Source organism: Hirundo rustica, chromosome 10, assembly GCF_015227805.2.
Source record: "Hirundo rustica isolate bHirRus1 chromosome 10, bHirRus1.pri.v3, whole genome shotgun sequence".
NCBI lineage: Eukaryota > Metazoa > Chordata > Aves > Passeriformes > Hirundinidae > Hirundo > Hirundo rustica.
The window spans coordinates 19127152-19143475 of record NC_053459.1 but is presented as its reverse complement, the minus strand read 5'-3'; the positions used below and the strand labels follow the sequence as shown (position 1 = coordinate 19143475).

At 43.6% G+C, this 16324-nt stretch overlaps 1 protein-coding gene across 3 annotated transcripts in view; it reads right to left on the bottom strand.

Moving 5' to 3' along the window:
- Positions 1-45: 45 nt before the first annotated feature.
- The window catches only part of GNB4 (G protein subunit beta 4), a 30894-nt gene continuing 14615 nt past the window's right edge, over positions 46-16324 (bottom strand). For all 3 annotated transcript variants that reach the window (XM_040073925.1, XM_040073926.1, XM_040073927.1), the window contains exons 2-10: positions 14989-15088; positions 10528-10566; positions 9706-9812; positions 8801-8864; positions 7958-8120; positions 7711-7777; positions 7379-7580; positions 6021-6237; positions 46-4918 (exon numbers count right to left, since the gene is read on the bottom strand). In XM_040073925.1, coding sequence (XP_039929859.1) covers positions 4812-4918; positions 6021-6237; positions 7379-7580; positions 7711-7777; positions 7958-8120; positions 8801-8864; positions 9706-9812; positions 10528-10566; positions 14989-15045 — 1023 coding nt within the window. In that variant the 5' untranslated portion in view covers positions 15046-15088 and the 3' untranslated portion in view covers positions 46-4811. The remainder of the gene's footprint in view (positions 4919-6020; positions 6238-7378; positions 7581-7710; positions 7778-7957; positions 8121-8800; positions 8865-9705; positions 9813-10527; positions 10567-14988; positions 15089-16324) is intronic.

Below are 16324 nucleotides of genomic sequence, written 5' to 3'. Positions count from 1 at the left end.
AGTCCCAGCTGCTGCTCTAATTCAACACGGACAGCTGAGCCAGGCTGGTTAAAAGCACTTGTTTATTGGTTACAATATCAACTCATGGCAACATCTTTCACTGAGCCACTGTACAAATACAAAGAAAAAGATCCATCGTGGAAAAAAAAAAAAAGCTATAAACAAAGTTCATAGCAAGTGATTTTTTTGTCACAGGGAAGTCTTTTTACAACAGCACTGGTAGAGAACAAATGGCACAAGTCCCTGGTTTTTTAATAGCTTAAATAAAAGCTTTAAGACTGTTTCTGAATACATACACAATCCAAAGGCAGTGCAGATTCACTTCATAATTGGTAACATTACCAAAGTTTTCCAAAGTAGTCAGCAACAAGTAAAAACAAAACAAGAAAAGCTGATGAGAGATGCCGGGAACTAAAGGCAAAGTAAAATTAAGCATGTTTAGAAGCACTTTGCTTTGGACTCCTTTGGATGTAATATGTACTACGAGTGTTCAGATGCTTTTATTTAAAAAAAAAAAAAAAAAAAGAAAAACACAAAGAGAGCACCATTGTGTAAGTAAAACAAAGGCTTGAAATACCTAAGACTATTCCACCGAAGTCCATATTAGTTAAAACCTAAACATACTGTGTGGTATAAGAATGTCAGGCACATGTAATCTGTTATCAGTTATATCAATTAGTAACACTGTTCACACATTTACCATAACAACACTGCATTAACATTCTGCATGTATTTTACATAACCAGCAATTGGATAAAAGGCTCTGGTGCCTCTGAAGTGTAGGAGGAGTGTGACCAGCATGCATGCCAGAGTACTGGATACACAGTGCACCATCAACCCATGCTAAGTACTTGGACAGGAAATGCTATCTCAAAACCAGCCATTCTGCTACACAACCATTGATACCAACTAGTCCAATTAGCCAAAACTCTCACCAACATCTTAAAGCACAGCACTAAACCTAGTGGAGGTGACGGTGTCCCCAGAGAGGACAGACTACAACTCTTGGAATGTTTTCACAATGTTTTCATTCCACCTTAAAGTAATTAATGTGAACTTCATCGCGGGACGAGCGGTTACACAACTGAAGGAAGGAGTCAACTCCTTCCACCCCATGTCTTACACAGCAAGGACACACCGGGACCTGCTGCTGCTCCAGCTCAGCTTTGCCAAGGCCAGGCCCTGTCCTGGGGCAGGAAAATCCTCTTAATGCACGATCCCTTTGGAATGGTGCAAACCCTGTCATAGACTGAGCTCTGGGCTCTGCCAGGCCCGGTCCTGCGGCAGGAAAATCCTCTTGCTGCACGTTCCCTTTGGAATGGTGCAAATCCTGTCACAGACTGGGCTCTGGGCTCCGCCAGCACTGCCAAGGATCTGCAGTTCACACAGCAGAGGACAGCAGTGGTTGGAGGGGAAGGGCTGCAGGCAGATGGAACCAGGCCACCTTACTGCAGCACATGAGCAAACATCAGCACGAAGCCGCAGCAGCCTTCTGTGGTTTCCAGAATCTCAAACCGCTTTCTCCACCAATAAACAGCCATCCAAGGCTACATGGGAACGAGCCCAGCCTGGGCACTTGCCTGAAGGGAGAACTCTCTCTTGCAAAGTTAAATCACATTAGGAAACGCTGACAAACTCTAGCAGAATAAAATAAATCTTGTTACACCAAGCACATGGTTCTGCTTCCCGAGCCGTAACAGACTGCCTTTAGAAGAGAGGCTGGGCAGGAGTTACTCTGCCACTGTTTGGCACAATGCTCTTGGTTACTCCAGTTCTGTAATGACACAATTTACTTGAAATTCAGCTAAGGATGGAGTCTGCTACCAGCTTTTAAAGCCGGAGAAGATGTGCCCACCCATGCTGCAAGACCTGCTGCGAGCAAGTTTGCTGTCGTGGTGCAGTCAGCAGTCACAGCAGCTGCACACCTGGACCCACAGCAGCTGCAGGCACTCACCAGTGTCTCTGAAATTCAAAACGGGGGTAAAACCTTTTAAGTAAAACCTACCAAGGGTCACATTATTACCTTCCTTCTTTTAGGAGGAGTTGGAGCTTTTAGGGCAAAAGCCACCTCCACCTTAGCTGGGGCATCAACCTCCAGAGGTCCCTGCTGCTGTTTGAAGGAGGGAGTGCCACAGCCTGAGGCGTCCCGTGGCATCGCACAGCTCCTGTGCTCCCGGAATCTGCAGGGCAGTAAGGAACAGCAAAGGTCACCTGGGCAGGATCTAGCGCAGGCTTCCTGCAGGCTCCGGAGACGCCGATTCCCCGCCGTGCTCAGGCTTCTCCCAGGCCTCGTGTGCTGACACCAGAGCCCCCCAGACCTGGGCTGAGTGAGGGGCAGAGGCAGGCAGAGCTCTCTGGTGCCGTTGGACGCCTCAGCAAGTAGTTGGTGTTCCTTAAGAATTAATTTTAAAAGCAGCTGAATCCAAGAGACAACAGCCGTCCAACAGTGACAGTGAAGTTATTGGCAGTAATACCTGTACAAGAGCCATTACCACTGTTACAGGCTACCTGAACTGGTCAGAAAAGTTATATACAGCTGTATATAATTGGAGTTTCACAAGTAGAAACCAGTTTTAATACCAGAATGTAAAAATGGCACCTGTCTCGGCAAAGGTGTTGACTAGGAAATTGGTTCAAAACACGCTTCTATGGAAAAGAATTTTTTTAGAAAAAGAATATTTTCTTAAAATTCCTTAGTAACAAATTTCCAGAATGATTCACTCAAGGCAGCTGTGAGTTAAAAAAAAAAAAAATAATCAAGTGCACCACTAAAAAATAAACCGAGTCTGCAAGATCCCAAAGAGCTGCTCACTTAAGAGAGTTACAGGAATTCCATAGTAGTTCTATAAATGCAGACAGATCACAAAGCAAAACACTCAGGAATTCCTGTGAAACACAATACAGTGGGATTTTGGTCCTACACCACAGGCTGCTGTTAGGAAATGTTCCTTCTCCAGTATAAGAAGCGCCTTTTATCTTATTTTAAAAGTGAATTTACCGTGATTGACTGGTACATTTATTGGCACCTTCACCATTTATAGACATGGCGAGTTTTACAGGCACAGTCTGGAAGTACTGAAATTTCAGATTAAAAAATGTCAGAAACTTGACAAAAGTCATCTCAGCCAGAAATCCATTTGGATATACTACAGGATTCTGGGCCCTTCTCTTTCCTTCCTGACCCAGAGACACCCAGACTCCCCATCAGTTCCAGTGAATGATGACTAACATCATCTTCCAACCTGGTGGTTTAAAATTCACGTTTTCTTTAACATAAGTCACTTAAGAGAAGCCAATAGACTTAATCCCCCATTCCAAAATAGCCACAGATGTTCAGATTCCCAAGGGAACATCCACGGTGAGTGCAGACATGCTGCCAGGCACCAAAAAGTTAAGCAACCTCCCTGGGCACTTTCAAATGGGCATCAGTCACATGATTTTTCCTGTCTCTGAACTGTATTTCAAAGCAACTGACATCAAAATCAGAATCAGGAAAGGAGCAGAAATGGCTATTTACAGTGATGGAGCTGCAGAACATCTGGCATCTCAAAACCCCCATGGCACAGCCCTCAGTGACCACACAGAACAAGCACAGATCCTCAGGGTTATCCTGGGAAGGTTCCAGGGGTCACACAGGTGCAGCTAAGTTACACAATTCCTTTGGTAATTCCCACTGCACAGAACTAACGAGCACTTTTGGCTGTGGTGTACTTTGGCAACCCCTGAATTTGGAGGGGAATTACAAGCAATTAACTGCACAGTTAAATCCTCTTTAGGAATTTAGGCAAAGTCCTCCTGAATTTCTCAGCTGGTGTGGAACAAGCAAGCTCTGCAGACACTGCTCCAGGCTCCCAGCAGCAGCCAAGTCACTGTGAGTGCAGATCAGCTGGAGCTTGTGAGGAGCCAGACCCACGAGTCTGGCCAGAGCTGAGCTGGCCACAGCACTCGGCCACTTGGCTTCTGCACCCACGGACTGCACAGAAAAACTGATGCAAAAACCTGCAGGGAGGAAGCTAAAACATCTGGATCTCTCTTATTTTCCAATTATTCCTGCTGTTGCTGCAAGTCTACCTGGCGTTAACTCCTTGGTGTTTGGAGGTCATGACTGCCAATGGATGAACCAGGAACCACTGGCTTGAAGGAAGAACCCCCCGATCAAAAATAGGCAAGCAGGTCAAGAAGTGAGTGAATAAGGCGACAGGTATTAACTGGGAGTCTCCAGGGCCTTTAAAAAGAATTCAAATGCCTTCCATTATAAAAAACACATACATACCACTGGCTTATCTACAGTAAATTCACAAAAACATTTAAAACAGCAATCTAGTTCACCCACTACAAAACTCAGAAGTGACATCTCGGGTTAAAAGCAAAGCTATAAATGTAGTTCCTTAAAAAATGCAAACATATTTCTTTACATACAGACAAATGTTACATGATTGGCTGCTATAACGTGTATATTCTGTTATGTACAAAAAAAAAAAGTACAGGATTAGCAGACTGAGCACAAGCAAAAACCCTTCAAGGACAATCTAACCAAACCACCAAAAACAAAAAGACTGGCTCTTAGTTTGTCGGTCACCATGATTATGTGTGCTGGCCCCTTTTAAAAAGTCAGTGATTTCTTCCCCCCTCCCCTATTTCTTCACTTGATTTTTTTTTTTTCTAGTTTACAGAAAGCCTTTTTGTGTAATAATCAGTGAATAGAAAAACTTCACCTGCAAATACAAGGTAGAAATGTTATTTCACAGCTATAGGCTGCAGCATTGATCTCTCCAGATCTCAAATGGAGAATGTACATGTTTGGCTCCCAGTTAATTCCAGATTCTGAGAAAACTGTCCCAAGACCCTGTAGCTACAGCCATGCCGTCATCAGTAACACCTAAACAGCTGACACGGTTGTCATGGCCAGCCAGGACACCTGGAAAAGAAGAAGCAATGGAAGTTTAGTGTCTGCAAAATGGCAAGGACTGCAGTTGTTACTCTGCTCTCCCGGGTTAAATGGGCTAAAAATGATACAATGCAAGATCTTAATTCTCCTTTTCATCTTTACTCTGAGGAACCACATAGACCATAACAGCCTTATCAAAAAACCCAACAATAAGGTATGTAAAAGTATCTACACACAATATTGCCTCCATTTTTCTCTCTGCCCTTATGACTTCTCCTCCCTAATCAGGCTCCCTATTGTTTTTCCCGTTTCCTACACTGCTGTCCACAATTTCAACCATCAAGCACTTCCAAAATCCAATATGATGTTTCCTGACAAAGCCCTGGATGCATTAACTACCTTGAGTTTCCCAAGTTTTGCAAACCCCAGGGATTACAAATCCCCCATGTATTGTGACAAACCAAAGAGCAGCACTAGGCTGACTCTTTCCTGCTTTGGTTCTGTTTTCTCTCTACCTCTTCCTGCCCTTGTCTGCTCTCCCAAGGTTCCCCATCCAGACCTGGCAGAACTAAGGAAAAGGATCTATTTTCAGTCTGAACAGCAGAACTGATACTCAGAACGGAACCAGACCCAAGCATTTAAGTTACTATAAGAAGTGAGAAAGAAATAGCTGTGCTATAAACATGCTGGTTCCTGACAAAAGTGACTGATTCAAGGACCAGACGTTTCCACTTTCCCTCGCTCCCAACGGCAGGGAATGCAAAGCAAAAAGACTCCCAAAGCTACATCTGAATTACTGCCACTCACGGGTGCAAAAGTCAATGCAAAGGTGTAAATTTGCACTACTTAATTCCATACACCGAATGTATTCCATTCAGTGGGAGACATTCTCTGCGGGTGCAATTTTGGAGGGCATTCCTCAGCACACAGATCTGCAACGCCCGAGAACAGCCCTGTTCTCCTGACTCATTCACTGCAACGCAGAGTGGCTTCTGGAAGGCACAGCCAAACGCAACAGAAGGATGCTCTCTCAAGAGAAAGCAGTGTTAAAAGGGACCAAGCAGAGCCCACACCACCGGCACAGCCCGGCTCCGCAGGGCGCGGGGACGGCCGGCAGCAGCCGTGCGCTCACCTGCCCTCTCCCCTTTGAGCGTGTCCCACACGTTGCAGTTGAAGTCGTCGTAGCCCGCGAGCAGCAGGCGCCCGCTCTTGGAGAAGGCCACGGAGGTGATGCCACAGATGATGTTGTCGTGGGAATACATCATCAGCTCCTGGTCCGCGCGCAGGTCGAAGAGCCGGCACGTGGCGTCGTCGGAGCCCGTGGCGAACGCGTGTCCGTTGGGGAAAAACTGCAGGGTTCGAGCGAGACACGAGGGTTGGGCACCAAAGAAATACGCTGGGCACGTGTCAGCGGAACGACATCGCAGGGTTGTTTTACCAGACAGAGGCAGAACGTTCTATTTTAGAGCAGGATCTGCGTGCAGAGAACGCGGCCGCGCGTGCGAGGGGACGCCCGCGTGGCTGCAATTGTGGGCAGGCGGTGCCTGGGTGTGCTGTAACAGGAGGCACAGGAGATGCCACCGAGTCCTACAAACTGAGCAAACCCCAGCTCTGCACATCCTGCCTGAAGTGGAACACAATGTTCCGTCCCGAGCTGGACAGCCAGGGCGGCTCAGCCAAGACAGAAGACTGCAAACAAGCAATTTAATTTCCTAAAAAAAAAATCTACTCCAAATCCGAGTTATTCTCTCAACAGCGATATTGATTGAAATGGGAATGGAGAGAGCCCAGCACATGTCAGGGTCCAGGTCTAAGTATAGGAACTGCATTTTTGTACTGGTCATGTGTTTGCTATTTTCTCAGCCTTAACAATTTTTCATGTTTATCAAAAACAGATGCAGTTTCGACTTAGATTTCGTTCTCTATTTACCAGCGCCTGGATCTTGCAGATCAGAACATACTGTTACTATAACAGAGGGGAAATATAATCCAGTTTCTAAATATTACCAAATTATTCCACGGAATATTCAACATCAATAATGATTTTAATTGCCTTCCAGAAAATTTTGCTAAAAGCTCTTTTTGTTCAACAAAGAAACTTTAAGATGAGGATGCTTGGCTGCGTTGCACCCTCTCAGTATATTGCATTTATCTACAATTTTCAGTTTTTAACGCATTGCCACGCTTCAGAAAGTTTCCCTAGTCCATTTTTTACTTCTTAAAAAAAAGTGATGTCTCAGTTACTGAATAAAAACAGAGGTGAAACTCTTCCAGGGACAGCGCAGTGCATCACAGATAACAGCAACAATAATTCAGTTACAAAGAAGATTGTACATTATTACACAACCTTCTCCATTACATACAATTTAACATTCCCTACCCTAACTGATTTTAAATCAAGGTAGCTCAGTAGCCTATAAGCTGAATTCATGCAAATGCAGCCTTTATCCTCCCCCTTCCTTCCCACGAGCCAACGGGAGGATCACTTACACAAACGGCATTGATGTCTGACACGTGCCCTGTGAACGACTGCCTGCACATCCCATCGCGGATATCCCAAAGCTTCGAGGAGGCATCGCAGGCGCCCGAGACAAAAGTCCTCATGTCTGGGCTCAGAGAGAGGCTCATCACATCTCCAGTGTGCCCAGTGAACGTGGTGGTCTGCTGGCCAGTTTCAATATCCCACAAAGCACTGCAGATGAAGTTAACACGTCAGTCATTATTTTAGAGTTCGAGTTTTAAATACAAATTAAGGCACCGGAGAGAGAAAAAAAGGAAGAAAGGGGCAGGTGGGGGAAGGCCAACAGAGCTCAAAAACTCACCAAGTGGTGTCTCCTGAGCTAGTGACAATTTGGTTGTCATCTAGGAAGCGACAACAGGACAAGTATCCTAAAACCAGAACAGCTGTGTAAGGTTTTGACCCAGGAGTGATGACTGAAGGTTAAAATGCAAGAACAGCATCCAAGTTCTCCCCCAGCCAATCCATAAGCAGCACAAGCATCGCCCAGCCCAAAGCTGGCCTGGTTCCCTGGGAGCAGCAAGAGCAGGTGAGGCAGGAGCAGAGCTGACCTGTGTGCCCCGGCAGCTCCCGGCTCACTCGGACGTTGCCCTCCCTGGTTTTCAGGTTGTAGATGGAGCAGATGTTGTCCAAGCCTCCGCAGGCCACGTAGTTGCCGGAGGGAGCGTAGGCACAGGTCATCACCCAGGAGGACCTCAGGGGGATGGCGTGCATCTGCAGAGACACAGCCCCTGGGTCAGAGCCTGCCTTTACTGCACCCCCCATCCGACTCACTGCGCTTTGCACACCCACACCTCTGCGCTGACACACACCAGGGCACACTTACACATCCTCAGTACGTCAAAGCTAGCGTAGACTTAAACGCTTACAGTGTTTGCTTGTTCTAGTTAAGAGTTCTCTGTCCAACTTTGTACATCTTTAAGCTACAGGCTGTAAGAGAGGATGGTTGTCCCCATGGAGGCTGCACAGTTTACAGAAGCACAGCTCCACTCCACACTACCTAAGCTTTTCCCTAACAGCTGTTTTTACTCCCTTCTCCTTCCTCTGCCCTCAAACCCGAAGCACTCTTGTAAATTCTGTGGCTGTGTATTTCTGTAATTCAAAACCAAATTAGTTTTAGAAGCAACACCACAGGCAGAGAGCTACAGCTACTGCACTAGCAAAGTTAAGAGCGAAAATGTTACACATTACTGCGTAATTAACTGTTGCTTCAGACACACAACCTACAACACATCACTACTGCTCACCCAGCCATGAAAGGAACCAAAAGAGATTGTCCGAATGAGAAAGACTGCTTTTGATTTTTGACTTGCAGCCATGGTAAAAAACACACACAAGTTCGTTCAAACACACAACTTCTACATGAATTATTGATAAGGATTATAAATAATTACCTTATTTGTTGTGTAACTATCCCAAATAATTAACTTTCCATCTTGAGAAGCACTGACTAGTAGCCTAAATATGAAGACAAAATAAAATACGTTAATATAAAACAAACAAAAAAGTCTCAGACATACACCATGCATGATTATCAAGTGATTCAGAAGTTTCATAATTTATTTATTGCCCTCTGCTTTTTCATTTTTATTGGAGGGGAGCATTTCTTGGAAAAGGTCTGCAAAGACCTAGATCTCTGTATCACCTGACTGAGGAATCCCATGGGGACTCAGGATTAAAAAAGAGCACAAGTGAACAACTCGCTGAAAATGTATTTTATGAACTCTCTCCACAACTGCTTTCATTATTCGTATAACCACACAGCTACACAAAAGCAAATTAAGAATTTAGGCAAAAATAAATCCTGAGAACAGATTCTGGATGAATTCCTCTCTGGAGGACATCATACAGAGCAGGCCACGAGGCAGTGTTTACACTTCACCATCAGCTGCTCTAAAGGCAGCAAAACAAAACTCTAAGTTACTTTTCCCATTAGGTACAAAAGGATCTTTTTTCCAATAAATAAAAATTTGTCAGGAAGTTTTTAAATCCCTACCACAGAAGTTACATAATTACTCAACATCTTGGAAAGTACAATATCCAACATTCAAAAAAAAAAAAAATCATCATGTAACTCTCTCTTGTGTTTAAACAGACTCAAAAACTTAAGTTAAAATTGAAAGAAGAAGAAGAAGGCAAAATATCTGTGGCAAGAACAGGCAAAGTATCTCTTCTGTGAACCCCCACCAGTGGTGATCTGTGATCCCTGCAAGGGCACCAACACCACTCCACGAGGCTCCCAGGAGCTGGCATTAGCCTGGAGGTGCCAGTGTGATCCCCAGCCCCTCCCTGCACAAACCTGGAGTCAGATCCCCAGTGCATGGCATAGATTTTGGCTAAGTGACCTCTGAGCGTGCGCCGGGTTCGCATCTGGATCCGACCCACCGAGTCCAGACTTGTCGTGATCTAAAAACAAACAAAACAAACCCCTGAGATACTGGGGACTATTTTTAATGCACAAGATAACAAAAATACATTTGAACTTTGATAGAGTATTATCTATCTTGGCACACAACAAAAACCATTAACAAAATAGGATACTGGTGTACACCCAGCAACACCGACACAAACAGATTTTACAGAAGACAGACATAACACACTTCACAATGGCTACAGTGAAGCTTCAGGAAGCTCTTTTAAAATACTTGTACTAAATTGCACTATTTCAGATTATAAAATCTGAACGTTTTCAATTTAAATCAATGAAAGAAAATGCTACAGTATTTACTGCACTGTTACTTTTTAAAGCATGGCAGAACTTTACATGCAAAATAATTCTGTTTCCAAAAAACTGCTAAAAAATGTTTATTTAAGTCTTTCTAAATATATTTAACACAATAAACATACTCTACTTAAAAGGTAAAGTGAAGTGGAAGCAGGATTCATTATGAAGGTGGGGACATTTTGACTGGTTGGGGTTTTTTTGCTGTTTTGTTTATTTGGGTTTTTTTGGTGGGGCTTTGTTTAGTTTTAAATAACTGTATAAATACACAGTACATTTCCAAAGGCTTCTTCCACTTTATTATGTCAGATACTGAACAGGAACATGCTAGAGTCAAAACTTGATATTTTTATTTTTTTATCTCTCGAGTAACAGCCTACACAAAGAACAGGAACATACCTGAGCGAGAGTTGTGTCACTACAGGCTTTCCTGGCATCCTGAAACAAAAAAATTCAACAAGCTAAATCGGAAAGGAAACACTGAGCATCAGCTGAGAGGGTCTAAAGGAAAAGTAACTCTTGAGCTGCATTTCAACACACTCAAAGCCACACACCACCACCAACTGACATGCCAGTATTCCTTCTGTCACCCTAATTTGTTTTATTGTTCAAGGAATCTAAAAAGCAATGGCACACGAGGAGGGGGAGTGGAAGAAGAGGGACTTAAGAAGGGCCACGTGCCAGCAGCCTTTGAATCTCCCTTTCTACAGACTATGGGATTCAAAGGCATTTGGAGCCATCCTGAAGTCCCAGTGCCTACCCTTTTCCCTGTACTCCTTCCCTGGGGTGGATGTGCTTGCTCAGGGGGTGCTGAGCACAAGGGAAGAACTGATCCACCTGGAAAAGCAACCACATATTACACAGGATTAGCGAGCTCGGCGCCACACGAGGCTCTTGCACAAATTAATCCCCTTGCTGGTTTGGGAGAAGCAGGGTGAAAATCAGCAGGCAGGATTACCAAAGCTTAGTGATGATGTACAACTTGAAGGGAAAAAAATGGCCCAGTAACACCCTCACCCGTTTCATGGCATGGGTGGTGCTCAGATCTCCACACAGACACCCCGTGGTTTTTCCTCATCTCACACTCTATGGACACAGGACCTGTTTCCTGCATATACGATTCAACCTGACCTAGAAAACAGACTTGACTTTGGTTTGCATAATTCAGAGTCCCAGATTGAACCTCTGACACAGGTGAGCTCCACTGAGCCTCACCTGCAGCACTGATTGTGCAAGAGCTGGTTTTAGTCACGGCTGTGAGTGCACCTGCAGCACTGATTGTGCAAGAGCTGGTTTTAGTCACGGCTGTGAGTGCACCTGCAGCACTGATTGTGCAAGAGCTGGTTTTAGTCACGGCTGTGAGTGCACCGCTCTCCTGCAGCTCAGGGCCCGTCCCCAGAACACAGCAACAGGCACGTGGCCAGCACCTCCTTCGGAGAAAATGCTTTAAACTGGCTTGGAGTTAGACAGGAACTGTGCAGCACAAGCTAAACGTGGTTTAAGCTGCCTTAAAATTAGATAGGAACTGTTGAAGCAGCACAAGTTGAAGTTAAAACCATCATTAGCCATACTGAAGGAGCAGCCACAGAGCCCTCTCAACTCCTGGCAAGTTCTCAAACTTGTGCAACCACTGAAGCAGCCACCCAGAAACAATGGTGCCTCTTCACCAGCACTTTGTGTGTCCCTCCAAAGCTCAGTCTGTGCAGGAATGGCAACATCCCTTTGGAGAGCAGGAACAGAAACATCAGCTCGCACATCTTGGAACTGCCTCAACACGTTCTGGCTGGGATCTTCAATTTTTTTTTCCAGCTCTTGCTTGAGAGTTACTTGACATCGCAACTTTAACATTTCTTAAGTGCATGTTTATTTTGACCACCCTTTATAGCTCTCCTCCCAAAAAGCAAGCCTGAGAGTGGATTAAGTCATCTCGACTTATTTTTATAATGTCTGAACTGTAGAAATATTTATAAAATGTTGACGTCTGGAATCAGGAGGGGTTTAAAATACCAGAGCAGTAAATCCCTTAGCACTCAGGACTTATTTCATCCACAGGAAGAAAGACACTGGATTTTGAATGACTACTTGGTTTGGTTGTCCTGAAATAGCTGAAAATGTTCAGCATAAAATGAATTTGGAATGCAGTCTGAACGAAACAAAGCATTTTTTCTCTTTAAAAGCAAGCTATTAGCAACTCCTATATTTGAGGCTGTCTAATACGTGCCATACAATTGGCAAAATTGCAGGAAAAGGAGAGTTTCAACAGGCTACTTTAATTCTCACCTTGAAACTGTATTTCTACATATGCATCACCATAACAGAACCATTAGTGTCAAAACCTAAAAAAGCTCCTCTATGTAACTGCAGATTTTCCTCAGTTCATGCAGTAGACAATGTAAAACTTGTGAGAAAAATCTAACTGCTTGATCAGTGTGCAGCCCCCAGACTTCTGTAGCACACACTTCAGATTGCAGTATTTCCCCCAAACTGCATGTATTTTTTTAAACATAGTATGTTATTTGTCCAAAATGTCTGGTTCAAATGACACTGTGCCAAGTAAGCAACATTCTACAAATCATTATCCTCAATTTCAGTTCTCACAGTGAGGACACACGAATCACATGGGAACTTCATTACAGCCAGAACTAGGAATTAACTTTAACCATCAAATCATCTGACAGATATCTGACAATTCATTGTTCAGTGTTCCAACTCCCTGCACTAAAAATCCCTCCAGTCTCGGGTTGTACATTGTGCACAGACCAGAGCTCCAGCTGCATGGGGAGACACAGGTGCCCACATCACCTGGATACTGCAAAAATAGAATTAAAAGTCATGAAACACTTCTAAAATATTGCAGATTGAACTCCATCAGGGAATCAACAGCTCTGCACTGCAGTTTCTACACCTTAGGATGCTGTTAGGTACAATCTCACCTGGACCTCACTCCTAGGCACAAAGCTGATTTTCTGTGATTATATTGTTAGAGGAAATAGCAGGCAAAACCCAAGAGCTGTCAATAACCAAGACAGCAAAATGCTAGCTGTACATAAAACATCAAATGCTGTTAGTGATTTCATCTCTTTTTAGGAGTGCATCAAAAATAATTCCTGAAAATAACCAGCCCGGTAGATATTCTTGACACTTAAAAACCCGTATTTTTCAGATCTGTATCCATCCTCTTACCCATCCCAAACAAAAACTGTGCAATGATTTAATAAGCAAGACAAGTAGTCATCTGTACAAATATGATATTGAATTATTTGGTCAGAAAGTTTCATGGACATCAAGTCAACAGGAGCACTTTTAACTGCCTATTAATCTGAAGCTAGAATTAAGCACAAGGTATCCAAGCCTGCACTCAGATGCCAAGAGGCAATCACCAATTGCCACTCCTGAGCCAAGGGAGTGCAAAGGCAATATATCCATGGTTACTCAGCTCCATCTGATAGACCCAGTGACAAATTTGGGTGCTAGAGTTACAAAGGAAATGTTAAATCAGCCTAAAGCCACAAAATGGAGTCATTACCCAAGTGCCAATCGGATTTTTGTGCTCCAAAATTTAAAAAATAAGCAAACATACCTGCAGCACAGTCTAAGCCCTCTGACTTGCCTGGCAGCTCTTTCTTCCCACAATTTTGCATGAAAACAGACTCACTGATTACCAAGACTGAACAAAGACTTAACTGGCTCCCCTCAACGTAACATAAAGAATGATAAAGTCTTTACACAGCATGCAGAGGAAGAACTGAAAAATTATGTACCCCTTTTAGCAGTGTAGTTCTATAATAAAGCTTAAATTGGGACAAAACCAAAAACAGTATTTTAACTAAAAATGGCTTGTATCCTCTACAGAGCTGGTGGAAGGGGCACCCAGTGCCACAGCACTGACTGATCCCCACCTTGTCTTTCCACAGTGTATCAAGTGAGAAGAGGACACAGAGCTCTCCTTGGATGGCACTGGATGAGCGGCATCTGCCCCCAGCACAGCCCTGACACACAAAATGTGTTCAGCACGTGGCTGACACCACCCAGCAGCCTCACACCTCGCAGGAGTCACCACACTGCAGCTGCTGCCAGCACATGCCATGCTAAAAAAAGCCTCTGGGCATGCCACATATTCCAGGAAACCCGCACTCTTCACTGATAGGAATGTTTGCAAATAAGCCATTCCCATATAAATCAGATTTATGAACGCTTCATGCTTTGAAAATTTTGATGAAAAATAAACAGCCTTTGAAGATCCTTATTATGCTTTACTGAAAACTGCATCACTGACATATAAATGCATGTTGCAAAAGATTCCTGGAAAACTGGCTGTGGGCATGACAGCTCATACTTGGTTTATCTTTACTGAGTAAATACAACAAAAAAATAGCCTGTATGGGGGCATCAGCATTTAATAAAAATAAACTCAAGAGGAAGCCAAGAAACAGTGCTTGTAGAAATGACATCCACCCTGGAAGGCTCTCTCACACTCCCTGCTTTAACCTCAGGCTTCTCAGGGGTCACTTTCAGCCCAGGACACCGGGCTTTTCTGAGACCCTTAAGCCAAACTTGTCATGCCTAGGTTCTAGAAGTTTGCTGCTCCCTCCTGTTTTTAAAAACCCAGAATGTAAAACTTGCAGAAACACATACATCCCTAGCACCAAAACTCAGCAAACTTCAACAGGAAATAAAACACTTTGTTCAAGAAATATTACAAATTTATCATCGTACCAATGGCTTTTCTGATTTTTACTCAAATATTCTGAAAATATTTTAAGCTCCGCACGAGTTAAACAGGAAAAACTGTTATTAGATCAGGTTATTCCCTTAAAGGAGGAACTTCATCATGGGAAATAAACAATTGACAATTCTTACTCTGATTTGGTTTCGCAGCTGCTCTGCCTCCTGCCGTAACTGCTCCAGCTCACTCATCTTCTTCAGCCTCGGTTTCTCACGCTCCACTGGTGAAGAAAACCTGCCAAGAAAAAGGAAGAAAGAGATACTGAAAGTTATTTTTCTTCTCTTTAAAAAATATAACAAAAACACAAGAAATTGTACACACACACACATATATATATATATATATATATATTCTGCTTTTAGAAAGGCTTCTAGATAGACATTCCCTCATTCCCTTTAGTACACAGTGTTAATGAATTTGGCAAGACCTAAGTGATTTCAATTCCTGAATTACCACAAAAAGCAGAATTAAGCTCAGCCTATTTTGAATATAAAAGCAACTGTCAACAGAACCACCCACTGTACTTTATAAACCTGTTTTGTAGCAGCTCCCTGCTCCCCACCCAGAAATCTCTGTCAGTGTGTGCCCTGGGATGGCAGCACACAGCAGAGGCTGCAGGTGTCCCCAGTATTCACCCCTGGGCTCAACAGGGCTGTGATACAGGCACCTTGCACAGGACATCCAGGGCAGACTTGGTTTTAATTAAAGAGGAAATTCTTTAATCCTAGACTACAGCTGGAATAGCAGATTATCTCCACTTTTTTTTTTTTTTTTTTTCTGGGCAAGGCACAATGACCTTTTAATTTCAAAAGCACCCAGGGAGTGAGAAGGGATAGCAAAGACCGAGCCATCCCTAAAAGCATCCTTGTGCTGATACAAGGATGCTCAGCTCAGCTCCCTAAAGCAGTTGTCATCTGATGGACTCAGAGCAACCTTAATAAAAAGATCAATTGGCACTAAGACCACATGTGGGCACACTTTCAGGCTAGTAATTTCTTTTTTTCAAATCAGATTTTTGCCTTAGATTTTTTTCAGTGTGTTGAACAAAGTTTCCTCAGATCAATTTTCAGGTTTTTTTATCCCCAGCACAGCAGTGCAGCCAAACACCACTAGAGACCTCTTAAGTCTATTCACACACAAGGAGACTTCAAAATCCTCACAGTGAAAGCAACATCAGCAAGTAAATTGCCCACAGACAAGTCAGGCACTTATTTGTCATTTTTTCATGACAGAAAAAGTGCACCAGAAAGGTGATGATGGTGGTCCCATGACATTATATAAAAAGCCAAAACACTTCTAGCTTGTAGAAGAAGCCAGACAAGTCAGACTACTACTCACAAAATGAAAATTGAGGAAGGAAGGAAAAGAAGCAGGAAGAAGAACCTATTCAAAACGTTAGTCTATGCTTCCTATTTAGTCCACTGAAAAATGGCCGAAAAAGAGAGGAAAAAAGGTCACAGTGTGTCTGGT